Source organism: Panicum hallii, chromosome 6 (assembly GCF_002211085.1).
Source record: "Panicum hallii strain FIL2 chromosome 6, PHallii_v3.1, whole genome shotgun sequence".
Taxonomy (NCBI): Eukaryota; Viridiplantae; Streptophyta; class Magnoliopsida; order Poales; family Poaceae; genus Panicum; species Panicum hallii.
Window position 1 is genome coordinate 34,513,546 of NC_038047.1, and position 23,255 is coordinate 34,536,800.

Here is a 23,255-nt window from a genome sequence, read left to right on the forward strand (position 1 = left end):
TACCTATTCAATTTGACGTGGGTTACTAATTAACAATGAAATCCTATTTTGCATACCTGTATGGCTTATAAGGGATTAACATTTTTGTAATTACAGATTGATTGGGGACTACGTGAAAATTGCAACGGCAGATAAAAATGGACCTAAAATAATATTGTCAGACAGACAGGTCTACTATCCATAGCCCAAAAAACGACAAAAAGAAACTAGTACACGAGCAGGGGTTGTGCCCAAATTTTCTTAAACATGCATATGTTTCATCTGCATTCCTTAGAACTGTTCATCTTTTTTTCTTTCCATTTAACCAAGGAGAGCCTTCCCCTAAACAACAATATGTAACCCCCATCGAGCTAGTATACATGAAAATATTCTTGATTTCTAATCTGAAAATATTCTTGATTTCTAATCTCTTTCTTATTATCTGTTCACTTTTCTTTGCAATAACAGGCCACCCTCATAATTAATTTTATACATTGCCTACTACAAACTGACCTAAAAAAGGGTTTCATTAGACAAACAAATATAAAAATGAATTATATTTGGCCCCTGAATTCTGAAGATACACAAAACCACAAACCATCGTTGTAGATTTGCATTTATAGCAAGCAGCTCACAGCTTGTCACACTGCGTGGGCGCGTAGGAGAACTTCCGTTCGCCCAAATCGTAGAGCACATGCATGTTCTGCTGCTGCACGTTGCCGATGACCGACGGCGCGCCTTTGAACGGCGGCCGGACCACCGCCAGGCACATCATCCCGGGGCTCGGCTCCTGGAAGTAGTTGTCCCGCGGCAGCATCATGTCGGCGCCGCCGTCGAAGTGCAGCACCAGCGGCGGTGCCTCCACGCCGTCCATGGACGTGCCACGCGGCAGCTCGAAGCACAGCGGGTAGTCATCGACGGTCTTGTTGGCCACCGGCAGCTTCAGCCCCTCCATCACGGCCTTGTTCAGCTCCGTCAAGGCCGGCTCCACGAGGTACGCCAGCGTGGTCGCCGAGTCCACGGCCGTGCCGCCGGTGCCGTCGGGCTTCAGCGCCAGGCTCTCGGCCGGCACGTTCAGCCGCTTGCTCCCGAGGGAGATCCCCACCATGGGCACGTAGTAGTAGATGTCCTCCACTGGGTTCTTCAGCAGCGGGACCGTCTGGACCTTGCCCGTCGTCTTGTACTTGCCGAGGTCGGCCATGGCGCCGAACATGACCGGGCTCGTCTTGCGATCGGTGAAAGGGGTTAGGCAGTAGGAGAACTTTGGTATGGCCAGCTGCTTCAGCAGAGACAAGGGGCCCGGGGAGAGGCCCAGGATGCCGGAGGCGCTGGCGATGGTGCCGTTGGTGAGCTTGCCGCAGCCGAAGGTGAGGTTGACGGAGGCGTTGTGATGCGCGCCGAAGGTGAAGGTCTCGGTGGCGAGGACGCCGGTGGCCGTCAGGACACCGTAGTAGTTCTCGTACGCACACCTCTTGTCGGTGCAGTTCTTGCTGGTGAAGGCGCCCTCCTCGCAGTGCTTGCTGCCGCAGGGGAGGAGGGAGAAGGACGACGACTTGGAGGGGTCGTAGACCGGCTCCTCCTGCACCACCGTGGGGCCCACGAGGCTGCACTGCGTCCAGAGGAGGTCGCTGCCCATGTCGAGGATCACCTTGCTGGGCTGCGGCGGCGTGCCGATGCCGACGGTCAGCCAGTGGCCCTGGTGGGTGTAGGGGGTGACGGTCACGTCGGCCGCCGTGATGTCGTCGCCGCCGCCCTTGCCCACGGCCTTGGCGAGCCTGGCCGAGTTCTTGGCGTCCCGGGCTTTGCTCTCGGCGGCGCGCCGCCGCCACATGTCGTGCCGGGACATCATGCCGCCCGAGAACGGGCCGTCGGTGTCGAAGCGGAAGTCGAAATGGAAGATGGCAAGGGCGGGGGCCGCCGTCGCGACGACGTTAGCCAAGAAAAGGAGCAGGAGGCGGCGAAGATGGCACGCCATGGCCATGCTTTGGGTTCGCTCGATCGATGTGCAGAGTTTCGCGGTGGTTGGTGCACATTCATGTATATAAATCGTTTCCCTTAAAGACTGCAAATAGGATTCCAGCCGCACAATGCCTATGTCAATAATAAGTAGTAGCTAATCCTAGATAATCTCTGTGGTAACCGAGTTCTTCGGTCAGCTTCGTACCGAAATAGAATCCTGTTCCATCATTTGGATTAACAAAGATCCACACGGCCGACCACATGGCATGTTTCCGTTGTTAGTGCTAACCAAAGCACAAGCATCTGCACATGCATGTATACAATGTAATGATCCGCATGTACTCTTTCCAAATTATAAGTGATTTTAACATTATCTTAAGTCAAACTTCTTTAGCTTTGAAAACAAATATCTACATCAAACTACTCTTAGTAGATACACCATGTAGTATATACAGGTTGTTTATTTGATTGATATTGAAAATATTAATTTATTTTTCTATAAATTTAATCAAATTAGACAAGTTTGATTTAAGAAAAAACAAAAATGATTTATAATTTTATATGCGCGTCAAAATTATTCTCTTCTTACATAAGTGAATTCATGAGTTCAGCAATGATACATGGAGTTCAGCAATATATATACCCCTCCACTACAAAGGGATAAGGAGAGATCTCTGCAACTAAAAAATCAAATGGCGAAAGTTTTTTGTTCCTACGTCGCGGCCCCGACAACAGTCATCCTGCCAAAAAATACCGCGCGTCGTCAGATTCCTTTGTTTTCCCATCAAATCCCTTGCGCCGTGCAATCTGCTTACGTAGATCGCGGCCGGTTCCACGGGGATGTTATTCATAGCACGTGTGACTAGTCGCCGTATTATCGCACATATCCGCTGGAGATAATAATATTTCAGAATAAAATAAAAGACTAGAGATAACAATGTTCCAAAATATTCTTATCTTGTTCTGGAATATTTTATTTTATTCTGAAATATTGTTATCTCCAGCGGACATGTGCGATGATACAGCGGCTAGTCGCACCTGCTATGAATAACATCTCTGGATTCCTCCCTCCCCTCACGAGTTCTCCTGACTCCTCACGCCCTCCCATGCTCTTTGCACAGTGCCGCCGGCCACAATAGCCTGAGAAGCCCGAGTTATTGCTCGAGGAGGAGGATGGCAGGAGGACGGGCACGCTTGCAACCTCTACCGGCATCTACCCCCCTCAGCTGGTCTTGAATGTAAATATTTGCCCCTTTTCTTCAAAGGTAAATCTAATGATAAGCCAGCTGAAATATGACTGAATTGTAAAAAAATCCATGAACCAGTCAAGATTAGGCAACTATAGGGCATGGCGCATGCCTGTTGCATCCAGCATCTGCATGTCTATCTTTTCCTGATTTAGAGCACAACATTTCTTTTAGCACAACATGTATTGGCTAAATCAGAAATTTCTGACAGGAAAGTTATTAAGACTCAATAAATTATGCTGATTGTATTCTGTAAATTACCTGGTTTTATAGTGCAAATGTTTTCTTTTTCGACCACCTGAACCTTCCTCGCCAAATCTTATTATAATAGCAGGATTAACAGAGGTCATCAACTCAATGCTGAAAACAACATGCCTGTTATTTATTAGCACAACTCACAGGACCTGAAGTGCTCCATATGGGCTGTTGCTCTTAGCAGCTTGTAATCATGGTGACCACATCTGAACCTGGAAGGCTCTAAGGGACTGGTGTCGAAAATATAAGGAAACCTTAAATAGTAGAACTGAAAAAATATACAATTTGGATAAATATGCAGATATATGGCTGCACATTTAATAGATGCAATTGCCAGCCATATTCAGCTGTAAGCCGATTGTTGTGACGATTCTATAAATTGCTTGGCTGATGAGTCATTTGGATTGGACGTTTACTTATATTCCTCATATGCAGTGCATGCTTGGATATACTGATAAGAAAATGTTTCACCGGCAGATGATGTGCTATGCTTATTTTTTAAAAAGTGTTGATCAATGCTTCACCATAAGGCGGATCATGTTTTATTTTTAAAACAAATTTTCTCATTTATATCAATTCGCTTGCTCAAATATTTTCTTGTCTATGATGATCATCACGTGATGTCCGTAGCTGTTTTCTCAGATTGTTTATACTTCTATATTTAGTGACACTATTGATTCACCTCAAGAAAATACAGGCCAGACCACTTGAAAATTACATGCTTAATGTCATTTCCATTGGACTTGATGATCCCTTTGCACAATCAATATTTTGTGGTCTTTAATAATTGTTTCTATCGATTACATATGCATGTATACTTATGTGTCCGAATTGTTCACATGATGGCCGTACTATGCGGCAGAATTTCATCATCGATGTGTTGGCGTCAAACGCGAATTGTTATCGAAAACTACTTAATACAAATATAAAAGATTATCTTAGCCGCATCATAGGAAAGGATATAAATTAGAATTTGCTATACATTTGTTTGCATATTTAGTTGACTTGGTGACAACTTTTTGGAACCACAACGTTATATACGATGAATACGGTTATTTGTTGCCAGATTTACATCTTTTACGCTTGATCTTTTACCTCCCGTAGCAATGCACGGGCACGAACCTAGCAGACAACTAATTTCTCTAAGCAAGATGAACAAAACAGTGCCCTCGCTTGGCTCTCGCCCCTCTACTTCTCAAGCTTGTGCCTCTCCTTAATGATACAGTGTCCTCAAGGGGAAGCTCTCGCCCTCTTTGTCGTACTAGGGATGCTCCCTGCTACAACAGTGGCGCTGTCCCTTGGGAGCGAAAGGTGCGAGCAGCCAAACAACCACTCATGGCTCCAAGAGGAACTAGTAGCCGGCGCACCAGGAGCCATCAGCCCACAGCCCCTCTGGTGATCACTACTGGAAAAACGTTGATCAGCATCGGGGTTCCTTCATCACCGGTTTTTAACCGGGTGGCACTGAGGATCTTTGTCACTGGATAAACGACCCGGTGCTGGTACCGGCTGGTAAGACCAGCCGGTACTAAGGGGGCCACCACGCTGATACAAGCTGGCGGCCCCTTTGGTACCGGTTACCGGTTGGTCTTCCCAACCGATACCAAATAGTTTTTCTTTTTTTCCAAATCCTATTTTATTGCAATTGTTTATTACTATTTATTTTTGCAGAATTGCTACATGTACCTAAGCTATAAACTACTATATATCCTTTAGTCGCGTTGGAGTTAAAATAATATATGAAAATAACTAAATATCGTTGACAATCATGTAACTAAGTTATCTAATCGTAATAATATTTACAAATATACAAATATCACGATTACAAGCACTAGAAATTAATGTAACGAGCAATCATTGGGACCCATCGGCGGGTATCTCAACATATTATCTTGCTTCCTCGTTTCTTTATGCCATCGCATCAATTTAGCATTCGTTTTGTTCATGAACAGATGTTTCAAACGTGGTATTATAGGAAAATTCCACGTCACCTTGGGAGGTACTCTTTTCTTGGTACGCACCCCCTCAACGTCGCCGGGATCATCTTTAGGGATCTTATACCGACATGCTTTGCATACCGGGCAGGCATCCAAATTTTTGTACTCCTCACCACGATAGAGGATGCAATCATCAGGACATGCATGTATCTTCTATACTTTCAATTCTAAAGAACAAACAGCCTTTCTAGCCTCATACGTTGTTTCGGGCAATGTGTTACCCTCAGGGAGTAGGTTTTTTATAGTTTTAGCAACTCCTTGAATCCTTTGTCAGATAAACCATTTGATGCCTTCCATCGTAACAATTCCAATATGGTATCCAACTTTTTGCACCCTTATTTGCAATCTAGGTACAACAATATTTTTATAGTCCTCAAACATATGCTTCAAATCTCTGGATTCCTTTTCAGTTTCGCAGACTTCTCTGCTTGGCTCAGCATCTGACAAAGATAATCTTCTGCAGCATGTGCTTCAGCATCTTCTTCAGGCTCACCCATTATAGTATCTTCAAAGAAGGCACCGTAATCGTCCCCAAAGTGAGGGATGCTCTCCTCTTCTTCTTTATCATTATGTATCATAATCCCTCTTTCTCCGTGCTAGGTCCAAACATTTTAGTTATTCATGAAATCGCTTTGGAACAAGTGACTGTGAATGGTTCTTGTTGACGAGTAATCTTTCTCATTTTTTAGGCATGAACAACAAAAGAAACCGTCATGGTTGTGTTGTTTGGCCGAATTGATGAATTCATGGGTGCCATTAATAAACTCCATTGAACAACGGTCGGCGTTGTACATCCATTACCAACTTATCTGGAAAATTAAAGAGTAAATCTACTAATTGCTTATGTTCAGATCGATAATTGAATACACAATTCAAGGATTTGGGATTAATTATAACATGTATAACAATTATTATAACAATAATAAACTAAATCAATTGCTAACTATATCTAAATCACTTGGTAACTACATCTAACAAATTAATTATCACATGTCTAATAATTATTATATCAATAATAAACTAAATCAATAGCTAATGACATCTAAATCACTTGCAAACTAAAACTACAAAATTGATTATCAAATGTATAACAATTATAAACTAAATCAGGTGCTAAGTGCATTAAAAAAATTATTTGCTAAGTCATGAAGAAAATTGCTTACCTTTTTGATGAAAAAATATTACAAAAATTTCCCTCCCCTCCCCTCACTCGGCTGTCATGGACAGTGCTAAGTTCATGGCAGCTCGGGGAGGGGGAGGGGGAGGGGTGCTAGTATATATAGGAGCCGGAATGAGTATCAAGTCGTGGCATGACCTGATACAGCTGGTCAACTATTAGCACCGGGTCATACCATGTTCATGACCTGTACTCATGCCCTTGGGGGATTTAGCACTAGGCCGTGGCACGACCTGGTGCTAATGTACGCACCATTAGCACCGGGTCGTGCTATGACCTATTGCTTAAGTCCCCTAAGAACCTTTGGCACCGGGTCGCATGATCCGGTACTAATGCTCTAGCATGGGCACCTGGTAGTCCCACGATCTGGTGTCAAAGGCCCTCTCTAGCCACCCTGCCATTGCAGCTGATATTGATCTTCGCATCAATACCGGCTGCAACAGCCTACTTTTAGCCTGGACCGATACCCGTTTTCTAGTAGTGGATGGTCCGTTGATGTCGCCTCGGAGAGTGTCCGCTGTGGGTTGATTAGGCGCCGCTGAGTTGCACCCACAAGCGATAGATTTCCGTGAAGCACTGAAGCCCCTCCGGTAAACATAGGATGACCCAGGTCATGCTGCAAGCGAGCACCCTCAATTTGGCAGTGTCGGCTGGTAAAAATATTTACCGATGGTGCTTACACTGATTGCAATAGTTTGTCGGTATAATTTAATACTCCTGACCATATATCAGTAAAGTGGCTTATACCGATGACCGGGTGCTGTTGTTGTTTTGGGGCTGTGACGTTGTGCAAGGACGATGGCAATACCCTTGGTATATCCATTAGGGTTGGTGTTGCAGCAGCACCATCGCACCATGCTGACCAAATGATATCAAAAGGTGGCATGGCTACCAACCAAGTTGCCACGCTCCAACCTCAACTGGAGAAAACTCGCGCCAACCCCCACAAACACCTTCTAGGGGTACAGGTGCGCTGTGGCTATGCATCGCATATGTTACAAAATTCCGAACCATCGAAGCAGCGCGGCGTTCGCTGGTGGGCGGTCTGTTAGCTTATTTGGTCCAATAGCAGCTATAGTCTTCGAGGGAACCTGCTTTCCTGCGGACACACGAGAGGTCCTATATTATATATATTGCTCTTTGTACCTGGTAGGCTTTCATGGTGCGGTGCCTCAAGCCATCAGCAAGTAATCAAACTGCTGCCTCGGATTACGCTACGGTTGGCTGCTAGAGCTACATTGTTTTTACTACTGCTGTCGTTGCCAGCATACTACGCTGCTGAACTCTATAGTTTCCTTTTTCTTTTTCCTTCTTATTTATTACTCTTTTTTCTTCATTGTACTTTATCAGATTCATGTCTTCTCGTGCTTTTTTTCTCCCTTTTGATATTCTTCATATTTTCTATCTAATTTTTATATAGATTTATTATTAACCGATATGTACATAATATTTTTATAATTTTATTTATTATTAATTTTTATAACCACAAATCTTGGTAAATATATGGTATAGTTTCTTTAGCAATAAAACTTGATGTTCCATGGTATGTTTATTATATTGTTCCCACACATATTGATCTTCCAATATTTTTTATTTTGCTCTTTCTTTAATATTTTTTTTATTTTTCTTCCTTATTTACTACCTTATTTATTTCCTTGCCATTCTCTTATTTAGTAATATATTCTTTTCCTCGTTCTTTCTTTATATATCCCCTCTTAAATATTAATTCTTCCATATTACTTTATATACCTTAACTTATCTATTTACTTTTCATAAATTATAATATCCATTCTATGTACGCAATGTATATGTTTAAGATATGCAAATCTTTGTTCCGCCCATGAGAATAAGTTGTTCACAGTGTGGATGTATTTTGTTCCATGTGTTCATATAATTTATTCTAAGATACATATTTTCTCTGTGACTTGTAGTTTGTTCGATGTATACGGTTATTTTATTCTACGAGTTTACATAATTTATTCTATGTATACATGTCTTATAGAATATTTTCAAACTTGATTAAAAATGTCTCATAAAATGTTCTAGTTATTTGTTCTTTCCTTTTTTTTCTTATAATTTTTATTTTTCTTCCCTTTCTAATTTTTTGTGTATACTAATTTTATTCCTTGCCTCGACTAGACTAGTTGTTTTTCCTTTTTATTTTTACTTATTATTTATCTTCTTTTCTATCTTTTGTATTTTTATTTTCCCTTTATATATTTTATATATTTTTTATTTTTCTTATATTCCTTTGATGTATATTATCTATTTTTATTTCTATTTTTCCTTACTTATTTTAAATCTCATATGGATATTTATTCATCAAATTGAAACTTTTTTATCGTATTCTATGCCAATTTGTTTAGATTGATTAGTTAGTGTAGGAAATAATTTATGTACTTTATTCAGCACCTATCCATATTCTACTTGTCAAAAACTAATTTATTTTGCTTTCTTTTCTCATCACTAATTCTATACAATCAAATATTCATGATGTTTAATATTTTATTCGTAGTACATTATTAATTGTCCCTCATATTTATTTTTTTATTCGTAGAAAATAATCATTTCTTCGTGTTATTAATATTTGTTCCTAGTAGTCAAAATAATTATTTAGTATTAAAAAATTACTTTTTCAAAATATCATGCAAATATAGATAAGTGTGATCTTATTTTGAAGCTCTTGTCATAGAAAGATAATGGTGCAATCAGAATTTAGTTTACATATGCGGTATGAGATTTATTAATTTTTTTAATCTTTAGCATGTTTGCATGCATATGATATAACAAGATTCGTCTCTTTTGCATGTGCATATGCTTACAGAGTGCCCCCATGTATAGATGCCTATTGGATGTTGATTTTTGGTTGGGCTAAAATTTGATGGGAACACAGTAGAATGGTGGGAGTTTGATTGTACGATATATAATCACACGCGTACACGTGTGGTAGCCGCTACCAACGCTGTGGCCAAGGACATCATCGTGCTTTGCAAGTAATAATAGACTCATTAATCGATGCATGGTAATCTACATAGTTAATTCACTATTCTTCTTCTCATACTCTCCTTCTCCTTTAGCAATCACCATCACTCAATAGCAATCACTACTGGAGAATAGGCTATAGGCTTTTAGTACCAATTGGGAATTCCTATTACTACGAAATTCCCAACCGGTACTATAAAACTGAGACTAAGTCTTAACTTTTAGTACCTGGTCGCTCACCCGATGTTAAAAGGACTTACCGGTGCTAAAGAGTAACTGAGTAAGACATCCAAATAAAATTTAAAAAATATTTCAAACGTGGGAAGAGGCTAGTTATTACAAGTCACGTGATTTTTCGTGTGAAATATGCGCGTGTGCGATAGTGTTCGAATCGAGAACCTCTTGCCTTGCACGTATCTTCCTTATTAGCATCTCAGTTACATAGCACATCTGACTTTGAAGGAGACTGTGACAGTTCATGTACTTGTGATGTTAAACATATATTTTATTAGTGTGAAATATGTGTTTGTTAGTGTAAAGCTCATATTTTGTTAGTGTGAAATATGTGAAGCTTTTGAAAATTTAAAGTACAAGTAAAAAGGGGTATTTTTGTAATTATAGAAAAAACGTAGGGTTGTTTTTGCAAAATGTAACTAGATAAGGGTAATTTAAAAATAAGTGAAAGGTGGTTTTGGTAAACATATTTTTCTTATTTTATTCCTTGTAAAAAAATATATATTTATTCAAAAGTTGCATTGGAAATGCAAGTGTTGAATTGTGTAAAAAATTTTGGGTAAAATGGTAAAAATAAGGGTATTTATGTAATTTTATAAAAGTATAAGTCCTTTTACGCAAATATTTGATTTACAAAAGTGATTTTCAAAAGTTACTAGGGGCCAAATTATAAGAATGCAAGTAATCATGACAGCTTTGAAAACTTGCATTTAGGCCCAAGTTGTGTGTAAAATATGTAACAAGGACAAATCTTTAGAAAACTTAAAGTTAGTCCAAAATTTCAAAATAAAGTTGCATACCATGAGTTTTGGATTTCAAACTCTAAAATAAAGTTGTAGAGCTTAAAAAGTTGTACAACTTTTATTTTGGTCATTTCTTCATTAGAGCCCTGTATCAGTGGGAAATTTAGTTTTACTTTCAGGCCCTTGAAGATTTTACAATTTGCAAATAGGTCCTTGGCGCCTTCAACCTGTCTTCTTCCTCTGGCCGCCTCCCGTGTTCCTCTGTTCCACGCCCGCCGCCGCCATTCTTCTTTAAACCCCGGCCGTCAGTGCAGCCCCCCTCGCTCCCCCTCACTCCTAGGCGCCGTCCTAGGCCTGCCCCTTTGCCCTAGCCCGCCTCGGTGGCACCTCCTCGCGCCTCCAACGCGCCCAGCGCCGCCGCCGGCACTGCCACCTCCGCGCCGCCGTGGCGCCCGGCCATGCGCCCCTCCCTTCCCCTCCTTTCCCTATAAATAGCATCCCCAGGACCGCTTGAAGCTATTCTCCACCCCCCCTTGCGTCTTGCCCTCGCCGGAGCGCTGCTCCCAGTGCCGCCCGCCGCCGCCCTACTGCCTCCACGCCGGCAGACCTCCTCCGGCTGTCCTTCCTCCTCCCAAGAACGCCAATAGGTGCGCCCGGATGCCCTCTCTCTCCCCACCCTATTCCCCTTGCTAATTAACCACTCCATCACCGGAATTTGAGATGGAACCGAGCTCCACCGGCCATCCATGGCAGAAGGAACCAATTGTAAAGCCCCAAATCTTTCCAAGGGTCCAAATGAAAGTTTTCAACCCTTCCTTCCTTTCCAATGTGCTGAACTTTGAAAATTCTTAGAAAATCGTAGAAAAATCAAAAAAATGTAAAACTAGTTGGACTTGAATCTTTATTTCAAACTCTATCACTTTTGTTTTATGACCATGCTGTGAAAATAGATAGTTTGTATTGTATTTAGAATAGAAGTAAATAGATGTTTGTTATTTCATGTGAGTGGTATTTTTGACTTGTAAATTCAATAGAGAATTGTAGGAAATTCCAAAAATTACAAAACCAGTTTTGTTTGAAACTAGGTTTTGAACTCTATAACTTCTATTAAGTGAGTTTGATATGAAACAAAATATTTTTGAATCTATGTTAAATCTAAGACATGGAAGTATAATATCCTATCTATAATTCCAATTTTGTTTCAACATGTTAACTTTGTGACCATGATTTTTAATATACAATCTCCATAGATTAAGTACAAAGTAATGTGGACTTTTTGAACCTAATCTTGTTTTATAATTTAATTCTTATAAGTGGATCAATTCCATTTGTTTTATATAAAAAATTAGTTAAAGTCTTTTCAGTAAAACTTATTTAATTAAATCTTTTGATCAGAATCTTTAAATATGCAATCAATCTGTGTTTAAATTTTCAAAACTTTATAACCTTAATTATTCAAGGTTCACATTCAATTTTGAATTTAATTTAAACTTGAAATATTTTAATTTCTGTTTTCAATTAAATCAATGCTATAATCATGAATTGAATGTAAATGATTCAGAGCTTAGGTTCCCTTTTTGTACCATAAGTTCTTAAGTGTTAACCTTTTGGATTGCAGCTAATCTTTGAAATATAACTTGTGTCCTTCTTGTTTAGCCTTGTGTAAAAATTTTCAAGTCTTTTCCTGCTCTTTAGCTATGGAATTTAAGTGCCTTTGTGTTGTAGTTGATGAAATGTTTGTTCGTAGATTTTAATCTTGCTAGGACCTTTTCTGTAAAATCAGCACACCCCGGCCTTTATCGATCACATACCTTTAGGATACACTTATCGACTACATACCTATCGGCTAAAAGCAACTGATAAATACGTCGGCACAGCACAGCCGATGTCAAGTCGGCCAATCGGCTGAACGCAGCCGGTTCAGCACCTGATAATCGGCTGACAGCCGATTCACACCAAATCGGCTAGATCCGATCGACCCTGTAGACAGCCTTCTGAAATAACCGATACGCACACAATCGGCAGCCGATGCTGATGCACTGTAGATTATGGCTAGCCGATGGCCGCACCTATCGGCTAGATACTCTGTCAGATTAAAATGTGAATCGGCTATGTGTGAACCTTTGTTAAACAGCCGATTTATCTGAGTTTTCACACTAGATCTTAAGATTCTTGCTTTCGGCTAATCCAAGCTGATTAGTCGGCTAAGAAGTCGGTCACGTACAATCTTTACCGGCACACTTCTACCTGCCGATTTGTCGGCTAAGAAGTCGGTCACGTACAACCCATCAGCTATACACCTATCGGCCACATTCGCGTTAGACTAGTTTCGCACTTGTGGTCTCACCAACCTAGTTTAATATTAGTGTTCTGTTACACCTAATTCTTGAAATAGGTCTAACTTAGCTAACCCTATTGGCTGTACGGCACTCAATTGTTGTGTTGACGTAATCCAGCCAATGCAACCACACCTAGTTACCTAGGATAACACTTAAGCACATCTCAGTCAAGACCCAACTGCTTTAAGAAACACCCCTTTGCCAAAGTAATCAATGTTTTCATCGATCAATTGGGAAACCGATGCACCTATCCATCGGCTACACAGGCCAAAGTATACAACTCTAGATCTGTAAGATAGCACAATAGACACGCCTCTGTTAGACATGACCAAAGCACGTCAATCGGCTAAACCTGATGCATCCTCATCGGTTACGGCCAAGACCTATACACCAACCCATTAAATAACCAAACATGCTACCTAATGAAGTTAGTATAGATGTTTAGGGTAACCGACCTTGTTGCTTAACGTAACTAGTTAGTTTGGTTGATACCCGATAAATGACTGCCCAGTACAGGGTAGTTAGATTGTTTGTCAAAATGTAATGTTCCTTTATTTGGATTGCAACTTTATCGTGAATTGAAATGAAAGTGTATGCATCCATTGAACTCCATCTTGCATATCATGTAGACTCGATCTCTCCCTCGCTGACGGAAGTTACCAGCTAATCCTGGAACCGGAAGGAGGTTGTTCTGAAGACCCTAAGGACTTCATCAGGGAATTCTCGGAAGGCCCGAACCAAAGTTCGGACGTTATTAACTTGACTAACCCCAGCCCCACCAGTAAAGGCAAGCCCCGGACATAACCTACTATTTTAATTATACTGCAATCTATATCTATTTACGTATTCTATGCATTAAGTTCTTAGGAAATTGCTTGAAACCCTAGTTGCATTCTCCTAGGAACCGATGTATTGAATACTAGTATTTGAGTCCGGCTAGCTGCTATGCTAATAGGGTCGGTAGAAGTCGGGTGATTTCCTGTCACTCGCGCGATATAGGAATTGTAATGTTTACATTCCTGTTACCACTATAAGGATGCCGGACGGGAGTTTTGTGCGGTATCATGGTTGAGGTGATACCCCATCTGTGTTGATGAATCTGATAAGGTCGCAGTGTGTGGTAGTGCGGGTTAAGCGTTTGAAAGTACTAGCCACATGCCGTGAGTTATGGGTAAGCGGTAAGCCTAGTAGCCAATCGGCCCGAGGAGTGGACATACCTCCCACCACATGTATTTGCTTCTTCTGGTTACTTATGTTCGACTAAGGAAATACGTGTTGCAAGGGCAACCAGGAATACGGGTTTTGTAGTCGCGCTACAGACGTATGTCCTGCACGAGTGATGTGCGTATGTTCCTGCAGTCGCTTGTGGTGGACCTGTCCACGAGTCGGAATGAAAGGCAAACGGTTGCTTCGGAACTATCGTTGGATGTTCCAAGCGTGTGAGTTAGGTTTACCTTGCAAGGTTAAATTCGATTCAGAATCGTCCGCTTCTCACGAAGATTGAGACTGCTTAATCCCTTTACCACATAGAGTAACAAGAGCAATGTTATGATTATTAAAGATGATGTTTGGCTAAAGATCTTACCATGCTTGAGTAGTTATAGGTGCTCACCTAGAATGGATAATCAACTAGAACCTGAAAGGTAAAAGTTGAAATTAAGGATCTACTCTTTGTTGCTTTTCAGCTAAAACTAAACCCAGAACCATTATAAGCTTTCATAAGTCTAGTTATGGGCTAAGTATACCCAATTCCGGGTAAGCCTTGCTGAGTATTAGTATACTCAGCCTTGCTAGTTATATGTTTTGCAGGTAATGTCTTGAAGACCCTACTCTTCCCTTGCCTTGGCACCATGCTCTCCCAGAAGATTGGTCCGTGGAATGGGATCCGTCCTCGGCCAACATTGATGATATCGAGCGATGTCGTGCTCGGGCTTAGCATGATATCCGTCTTAACGACGTGTTTAATCATCGCGTATGTTTTCCGCTGCTAAAAACCATAGTTTTAACACTTTTGTAATCTTTTCTCTGAATTTGAAACTTCGTCCCCCTTGATGTAATTTTCTCTGTGATATAAAATGTGATGGGAATTGTATCTCTGGACTCACCCTCGTGTGAGGTAACCTTATTTGATCCTGTGTATCGGTGGTTTATCGGGACGTTACCCGACAGGCCAAGGGATTATACAGTTTGAAGCACGTTGGAGACCTCGGAAGTGGACTCGCGTACTTGAGCCGGTATAATTTAGGTTGGTTCTGCCACAGAGACGTTTCCTTTTGAATCACATATGATGTTACCAACTGGTACTAATATATAAGTTTAAGTATTAGAGTACTGGTTGGTAACACCAACAGGTACTAATGTGTGGGTTTTAGTATCGCTTAGTGTTACCAACAGGTACTAAAATCCTCCCTAACCATGCATCCAATATAAAAATTGCGGTTGGATTTAAACTTGGTACTAAAGATAGTATTAGTACCGGGTCCAATTTTCACCGGTACTTTTAGGTTGGATGGATGATCTTTTTCTACACTACAGGAAAATAGCCTATTTTCGTCGGCCACAAACCGACGAAAATAGGCCTAAAGGCGTCGAAAGTAGCTATTTTCGTCGGCCACAAACCGACGAAAATAGGCCTAAAGCCGTCGAAAGTAGCTATTTTCGTCGGCCGACAGACGAAATTAGGCCGACGGAATAAAATAGACGAAAATAAGCGGTTTTACGTCGGTTGGCGACGAAAATAACTCTATTTTTGTCGGCCAACACGGCCGACGAAAATATGTTCACGTTTTCGTCGGTCTTAGAGCTAACGAAAATACTGGGATCCTGCTAAAAAACAGCTGCATATAATAGCAGTTATGAAACGCAATCATCCATAAGCAGTTATACATATCCATAAGCAGAATTATGAAATACATCATCACCCAATCATCAAATACATGTAATAAGTACAATCATGAAATCCATAGTCTAAATGATATATATATGTCAATGAAACGCGAAAACACAAATCAAGGAGGGGTAATATTATGTCCGCTGCCGCAGTCACCTCCAGAAATGTTACGCGCTGTCGATGGTGGCGTGGATGGGCTGCCAGAAACTCCTCGAGGATGAGTACTCGTTGAACCCTGATTATAGACAAAGTTAAATCTATTTAGTATGTATATATAAGAAAATTTAAGCATTGCTAGTTATACAATATAATTACCACTTGTGGAGACGGTAGACACACATATGGTACAAAAGTTGGCGGTGGAGGAGGAGGCGAAGGAAGAGGTGACAAATTAAATTGTGAGCCAAGGGTAGCCGCTAGCATTTCCTAAAAACCGATAGTAGATCAAGTATCTTATAGCAATGAAAAGTGCATAAGAACTTGAAAAAATATCAAACTTGCATAGTACCTGAATCTGTCGTTGCTGAGCGAAAAAACCTTGTATGTACTCGTGTTGTTGCCTTGCCCACTCCTCTTGCCTCTGCATCGCCTCTCTATGCTGCCTTATCTCCTCTTGCAGTCGACTTTCCCTTTCACTTTCCCGTTGGTAGCCCCGAGAATTCTGAGAGGACTGAGAACACCTTGCCTCACTCAAAGCACCACTTGTATCAATAACGCCATTCAACATGCTGAACCTGCCATGTTTCTTCCCTCCCCCGCTTGAGTATAAGGCACCGACATCCACATCACTCCTCCTCCAATCGTACTCCTCCCCATGCCGTGCCACCATTTCATCACCATATCTCGCCTACCATTCAGGCAACCAATAATAAGATTATATTCGAATCATCGCTTAAATGAAATCAAATTATTTTACTAACCAGGGTCTGTGTGGTATTCTCAATGCAAAGCAACTTTGGCTGTGTAGGATCTGCGCCGTGGTGGCCTCGAATGTATGTCTCAATATAGCTTGAGGCCACCCCACTTTGTGCCTCCTACCAAAGAAAAAATTGTAATATTGGTACATAACAATCAAATTGAAGTAATAAACAGCTACCATTCGACGAGCCAAACGAAGATGTCCATCGGCCCCATATCTTTGTGTAACCCGTGGTCCTGCTTGCCGATTAGCTCTCTTCATTCTGGATGTTTCCACAAAGCTGGGTGAAGCCCAATAAGCACAAAGTGCTCACCAAGCATCTGGACACTTTCTCAGCCAAGGCAAACCACTAATATCAACTTGAAGATACTCATCCTCTCAGAGATATATCTCAGAAGCACCCAATTTCTTATTCATGTCTTGCAGCTTTATCTTCTTGTAGTATAAGCAAACACACTGTATATGAGCATTGGACATCATGTCCCTAACCACCTTCGTCGCTGCCTTGTCAAACACAGAATGAGCCCTAGCTTCTAGGGCCTGCTCCTCCCCCTCCGGCAAATGATACCTCTCCTAAAAATGAAAATAAATTAGTTAGAGAACTTATAAATGAATCAAATAGAATATTGTTATACAAGTTATACAAGTAATGACAAAAATTACCCAGAACTCATTCCAAACCCTTGCTGCAGTCGTGACGCCCTGATCATCCTATTGCATCTTATAGTGCTCCCACTTCAATGCAGGCTGAAGCACACCTCGAACAGTGACCATTCCAGGGTAGTGAAACCGACAAAGTGTTCCTAATGTTGCATTCACAGGCCTTAACCTATTTCTTCCCTCCCAACAAATATCATCCCACTGCCTACAATCAGAACATCATACCCATCTTGTTTCTTACTTAAACTATATAAAATATTGAATGAAACAATCACAACAATAAAGTAGATTACTTACCAATTCCCATGTGGCCTAATTTTTCGACGGTTTGCCAGATTTGTAGCTGCAGGTGTCATCACATTGTTGGCTCTAAATCTAAATACATCATATTAGTTAGCTAGCGCATATAAAATTTTTAATTAATTGATCATAAGTACCTGAACATAGGTTGAGCAGCAGTATCCTCATCTTCCTCCTCCTCTGCCTCCTCCTCTACATCTCCATCTCTCTCCTCGCATCCTTCTCTATACTCGCACCCATCTCCCTCTCCACCTCCATCTCCATCGCCGTCCATATTCGCAACATGTTCTTCCTCCTCCGCACCCCTACCTACCTCTTCTTGCTGTTCAAGGACAAGTAGATATGTAGTGTGATTAAAGAAATTAAATTACACATACAATTAGTAAATATCACTTACTTGTTGAGCCTCATCTAGACATCGCTGAAGTGCACTTCTTCGATTGAGGTGCAAACTGCTACCTCTAAACAGAGAAGACCTAACCGAAGACGTGGAGCCATCATTCTTCTTTCCTTGACTCCTTGAAGATGAGGAGACATCCTTCTTTCCCTTCAAAGAGTGCACAAATGACCTCATCCTGAAAGAAGCAGATTATGGATAGTAAATATCATATGAAGCAATGGTAAATAGAAGATAACAATTTTCATAACATCAATTAGCAAATACTACACTACTAAGAAAAACTAGTTTTTACATCGCATTACATGTCAAAATTCGTCGGGGTCATCTTCATCAGCTATGGTGTCTCCATGACTAGTACCATACCTCGTTTCATATGTTGTCAACTTTACTTTGGTTGCACGACATGGTCGTTTTTTACTACGGACCTCAGAAACTATTATATCACCGGTGTCACCATCTAATTTTTCAAGTGTCATCCCAATATCAACTTCAAAAGGTCCATTACAATCATCTTCCTGATATGCTTCAGGAACAGTACGATCAAGCTCACATTCATCGTAACCTTCATCTCCAGTAATAGGCAAACGACCAGGAGGATAGAATTTCTGAACAATCCACCATGGTTCTAAACTTTCCAAACGGCATGGATACGACATGTAATACACCATCTCAACTTGATGTGTAAGGACAAATGGGTTGTAACCTGAAAGCCGCAATTTATGGTTCACCTCCACTAAACCAAGTTTTTTGTTGTGCTTCACCCGATAACCTATTTTATTATTGAACCAATCACAATAAAAGAACACAACTCTTAAATCTTTTGAACCTTCAAACTTCAGCTCCACTATATTCTGAATGATACCGAAATACTCCGTGATAGAACCATCTGAGGCACTCGCGGTGGTTACAACTCCACTATTTGTTGTGGCAGCATGTGGATTTTTTGCTTCAAACTTGGTTGAACGGAACCGAAATTCGTTTATGTCATAACAACCATAACTCTTTGCAGTTGTGCTTCCATGTGAAAGCTGCCTTAGATCATCATGGACACTGCTATCCCTCATGCACTACAAGTTTGAAAATTTTGTTAACTCATAAGGATTTAAATAAATTAGGTACTTAGAGTAGTAGTGCTTTCGTGTTTTCTAAACCATGTGACAAAATTGGGACCACCACATTACGGCTTCAAGCTGTTTAGCTGTTGGTTGTCGTGCATGTCTCCATTCTTCTTGATCAAACAACCTACATATTATTTATTTAGCACAAGTACATCGCTAAACGCAAATCACATAGGAGATATATGGTGGTACTTACACGAAATATTTATCCATCTCCTCCATGTTTGTGTACATATACAACTATGCAGTGTTCCATTCTTGTATGCACATTTCGTAGACCAAAACTAGCACCCACGGGCTTTCCAGTCCACTGAAATAACTTGAGATTGCTCCTCGGTGTCTCATGCGAGGTGTGGTAGCGCGGTATATAAGCATTAATGTTATTTTCTTCTGCAAAATATGTGCTCGTGTAGTATGAGATCTCCTTGAGATAGAATGCCTCGGCAATGCATCCCCCCACTCGTGTTTTATTTCCGATGGTTGCTTTAAGCCTCTTTAAGTCTCGTTCTACAAAGTACATCCACCTATATTGTACGAGGCTACCGACCTCAGCTTCATAAGGCAAATGCACTAACAAGTGTTGCATTACATTCATGAAACCCGGAGGAAACATCTTCTCCATCTTACATACTAAGACAGGTATTTTCTTACTCAGTTTTCTTATTGTATTTTTATTAATTTCTTTTGCACATAACTGCCTGTAGAAAAAACTTAACTCAGCCAACATTGTCCAAATTTCTTCGGGGAGGTACCCACGCAGCATGATAGGCAACAACCTTTCCATGATGATATGGTAATCATGACTCTTCAAACCATTCATTTTTTCAGTTACAATGTTCACCGCCAGTTTTAGATTAGCTGCATATCCATCAGGAAATTTTAGGTTCTTGAGCTAGAAAAGAATCTCTTTTCGCTCTGCAGGCTTAAGATAATACTTAGCACGTGGCTTCCCCATATGTCTAGCTTGATTGGGTCTCAGATTAAGGGTTGGCTGAAAACATATTTTAGCTAAGTCTTGCCGAGCTTTCAAATTATCTTTAGTCTTGTCTTTGAAATAAAAGACCATACTAATTATACTTTCAGCAACATTGCGCTCTTGATGCATTACATCTAGATTATGTGGAAGGATCAGAACAGTAGCAAAAGGAAGGCTCCAAATGGCAGCTATATGAGTCCAATTGTGCTCCTCCTTGAAACCTTCAAACCCATCATCTGTGGCAATTAACAGACAATGACTTGCTACAATCTCCTGACTGGCCAAACGCTTGGGTGGACCGTTAGTAACGATTGTGTCCTTGCGAAAGACATCTCTTTAACTCCTGAACGGGGGATCATGAGATAAGAACCGACGGTGACAATCAAAGAAGCAGGATTTGCCACCATATTTCAAACGAAAAGCATCTGTATCACCCATGCATACCGGACAACATAGACGACCATGTGTGCTCCACCCCGAGAACATTCCATATGCAGGGAAATCATGAATAGACCAAAGAAATGCTACCCGCATATTGATGTATTCCTTCCTACTGCTATCATATGTTCTAACTCCATTCCACAACTCATGCAGCTCATCAATCAATGGTTGCATGGACATATTCAAACGCTTACTGGGATTGTTAGGCTCAGGTATAATGAGAGTAAAAAACACGTACTCATCCTTCATGCATAATGATGGTGGAAGATTGTAGGGGGCTGCATTTGAGTTAAAGAGAGTGAAGCCATCAGTGGCCAACCCAACATGCACATTCTGGGGGTCTCTCGCAAAACTTGGATCGTAATGATCGAGGGCCTTCCAAGCCGTACCATCGGATGGATGACTCATGCATCCTGTATTATTACGAATTCCCTCTTTGTGCCATCTCATATGTTTTGCAGTTTTCTGAGATAGGTACAACCTTTGAAGCCTTGGTTTCAAAGGTAGGTATCGTAACACCTTAACAGGCACACTTGTTATCTGCATACTTTCATCTTTGTTCACCACCTTCTTATATCTGCACTTCTTACAAAATGAACAGTACTTGAGATTTTCATTATTCTTCCAAAATAACATGCCATTGTTCTCGCACACATGAATTTTCTGATTCAGCATCCCTAAACCAGCTAAGAGCTTCTTTGAGTAGTAAAAGTCTTTCAGAAATTTGTGAGGTTTCGGAAGCATATCCAATATTAAGTCAACAAGATCATTGTAACAACTTACTGAAAAGTTGTACTTTGACTTAATAGCCATTAACCGTGTCACAGCAGCAAGCTGTGATAAAGTAGTGGCCCCATGTAATGGTTCTTTTGATGACGCAAGCAGATCAAAATATTCCGGGACCTCAGCAACATTCTCAACCTGCTCGACAAAATCATCCATCATTGCCTCCATCCTATCTTCATGTTTCGTAAAGCTATCCACTAGGTTGTATGCCCCCTGCCTCTGTGACTCCCCATGCTCGTACCACCTTTCGTAATTTGGCATGAAACCAAACTTGCAGAGATGACGCTCCATATCAATCTTGACTTTGCCAAACTACCGCCAGGAGACAATGAAAACACATGATCTACAAAAGCTTGTGTGTTGACCATCCACTCTCGCGTAGGCACTCCGTTACTTCTCCAACCATCATACATCCAACTTCGATCATCTTCCATTTTCTCAAACTAGCTACTTCATTAACGAAATTGAGAATGTTACTTTCTTAACGATACTAAGCACACAAAAATTATCAAGCATATCTAACACAAATCGTTTTAGATATCAGTAATGCTATATATTTTCTAAGAAATGAACCAGAAATCTTATAACAATCACAAATTTTATACGAACATAATCACAAATATAGTCAACAGGTTAATACCTTAGCTCGAGCAGAGGACGGCCGAGAGGAGCGCGTCGGCGGTGGCTCGGAGGTGTGGGTAGCGGCTGCACGGGGGCAGGTTGGGGGGGGCTGCAGCACGGTCACGGGAGGCGGCAGCGCGGGGCGTGCGGGGACGGTCGTGGGGGCGCGGGGGCGCCCGGGCAGTGGCACGTGAGGGCGCACGGGCACGGCTGCACAGGGCAGGGGCGCGGGGGCGCACGGGCAGGGGCGCACGGGGCAGCACAGGCAGGGATGCGGGAGCCCGGGCCGCACGGGTAGGGGCGCGGGGCGCGGGGCGGCACGTGCAGGGGCGCGGGCCGCATAGGCAGGGGTGCGCGGGGAGGCGCGGGCAGGGGCGCGGGGGCGCACGGGGGCAGCGGCCGCGGGCAGGGGCGGCACGGGCGCGCGGGGAGGCGGGTGTGGCGGGCCAAGCCCAGGGGCGGTGGCGGAGCGTAGGAACGGGACGGCGGCCGACCATGGGGCGACGGACGGCGGGCGGTGGCCGAGCGCGGGGCGGCGAGCGGCCGGCGGAGGGCGCGGCCGCGCGCAGGGCTGCCGGCGGTGCGGTGGGCGCGGTGGGCGCGACCTGGGGGGCGGCGGAGGGCGCGGCGGGCGGGGCGGCACGGGCGCGCGTGTCGGGCGGGCGCGGCGGGCCAAGCCCAGGGGCGGCGGCGGAGCGCAGGAACAGGTCGACGGCCGACCAGGGGGCGGCGGGCGGCGAGCGTCCGGCGGAGGGCGCGGCGAGCGCGGCGGCCACGGGCAGGGGCGGCGCAGGCGCGCGGGTCGGCGGGCGCGGCGGGCCAAGCCCAGGGGCGGCGGCGGAGCGCAGGAACGGGACGGCGGCCGACCGGGGGGCGGCGGGCGGCGCGGCCGGCGGGGCGGCGAGCGGCAGGCGGCGAGGCGGCGAGCGGCGGGCGGAGGGCGCGGCGGCGGGCGCGGTCACGGCCGCGCGCGGGGCGGCCGGCTGTGCGGAGGGTGCGGCGGGCGGGGCAGCAGGCGCAGGCGCGGGCGCGCGCGGGGCGGCGGCGGCGCAGGAGGCAGGGAGCAGGCAGCGAGCAAGTGAAAGGATGAAGTCTTGACGGGCGGTGACGCCTAATAGGGTAAGTTATTTTCGTCGGCTAGGATGGACCGACGAAAATAACTCTAGTTTCGTCGGCTTAGGTCAAGCCGACGAAACTACTGAACAGTGTAATTTCGTCGGCCCAGTGGGCCG

At 43.0% G+C, this 23,255-nt stretch overlaps 1 protein-coding gene across 1 annotated transcript; it reads right to left on the reverse strand.

Annotated features, from left to right (window-relative positions):
• Window positions 1–610: 610 nt before the first annotated feature.
• On the reverse strand, window positions 611–1,954 carry LOC112898232 (aspartic proteinase nepenthesin-1-like). Its single transcript, XM_025966596.1, has one exon. The coding sequence runs from the start codon at window positions 1,952–1,954 to the stop codon at window positions 611–613; it is 1,344 nt and encodes a 447-aa protein (XP_025822381.1).
• Window positions 1,955–23,255: the final 21,301 nt, after the last annotated feature.

What these genes read in the sequence shown, in the direction of transcription:
- LOC112898232 (XM_025966596.1), bottom strand. Translation starts at nt 1,954, where the DNA reads ATGGCGTGCCATCTTCGCCGCCTCCTGCTCCTTTTCTTGGCTAACGTC.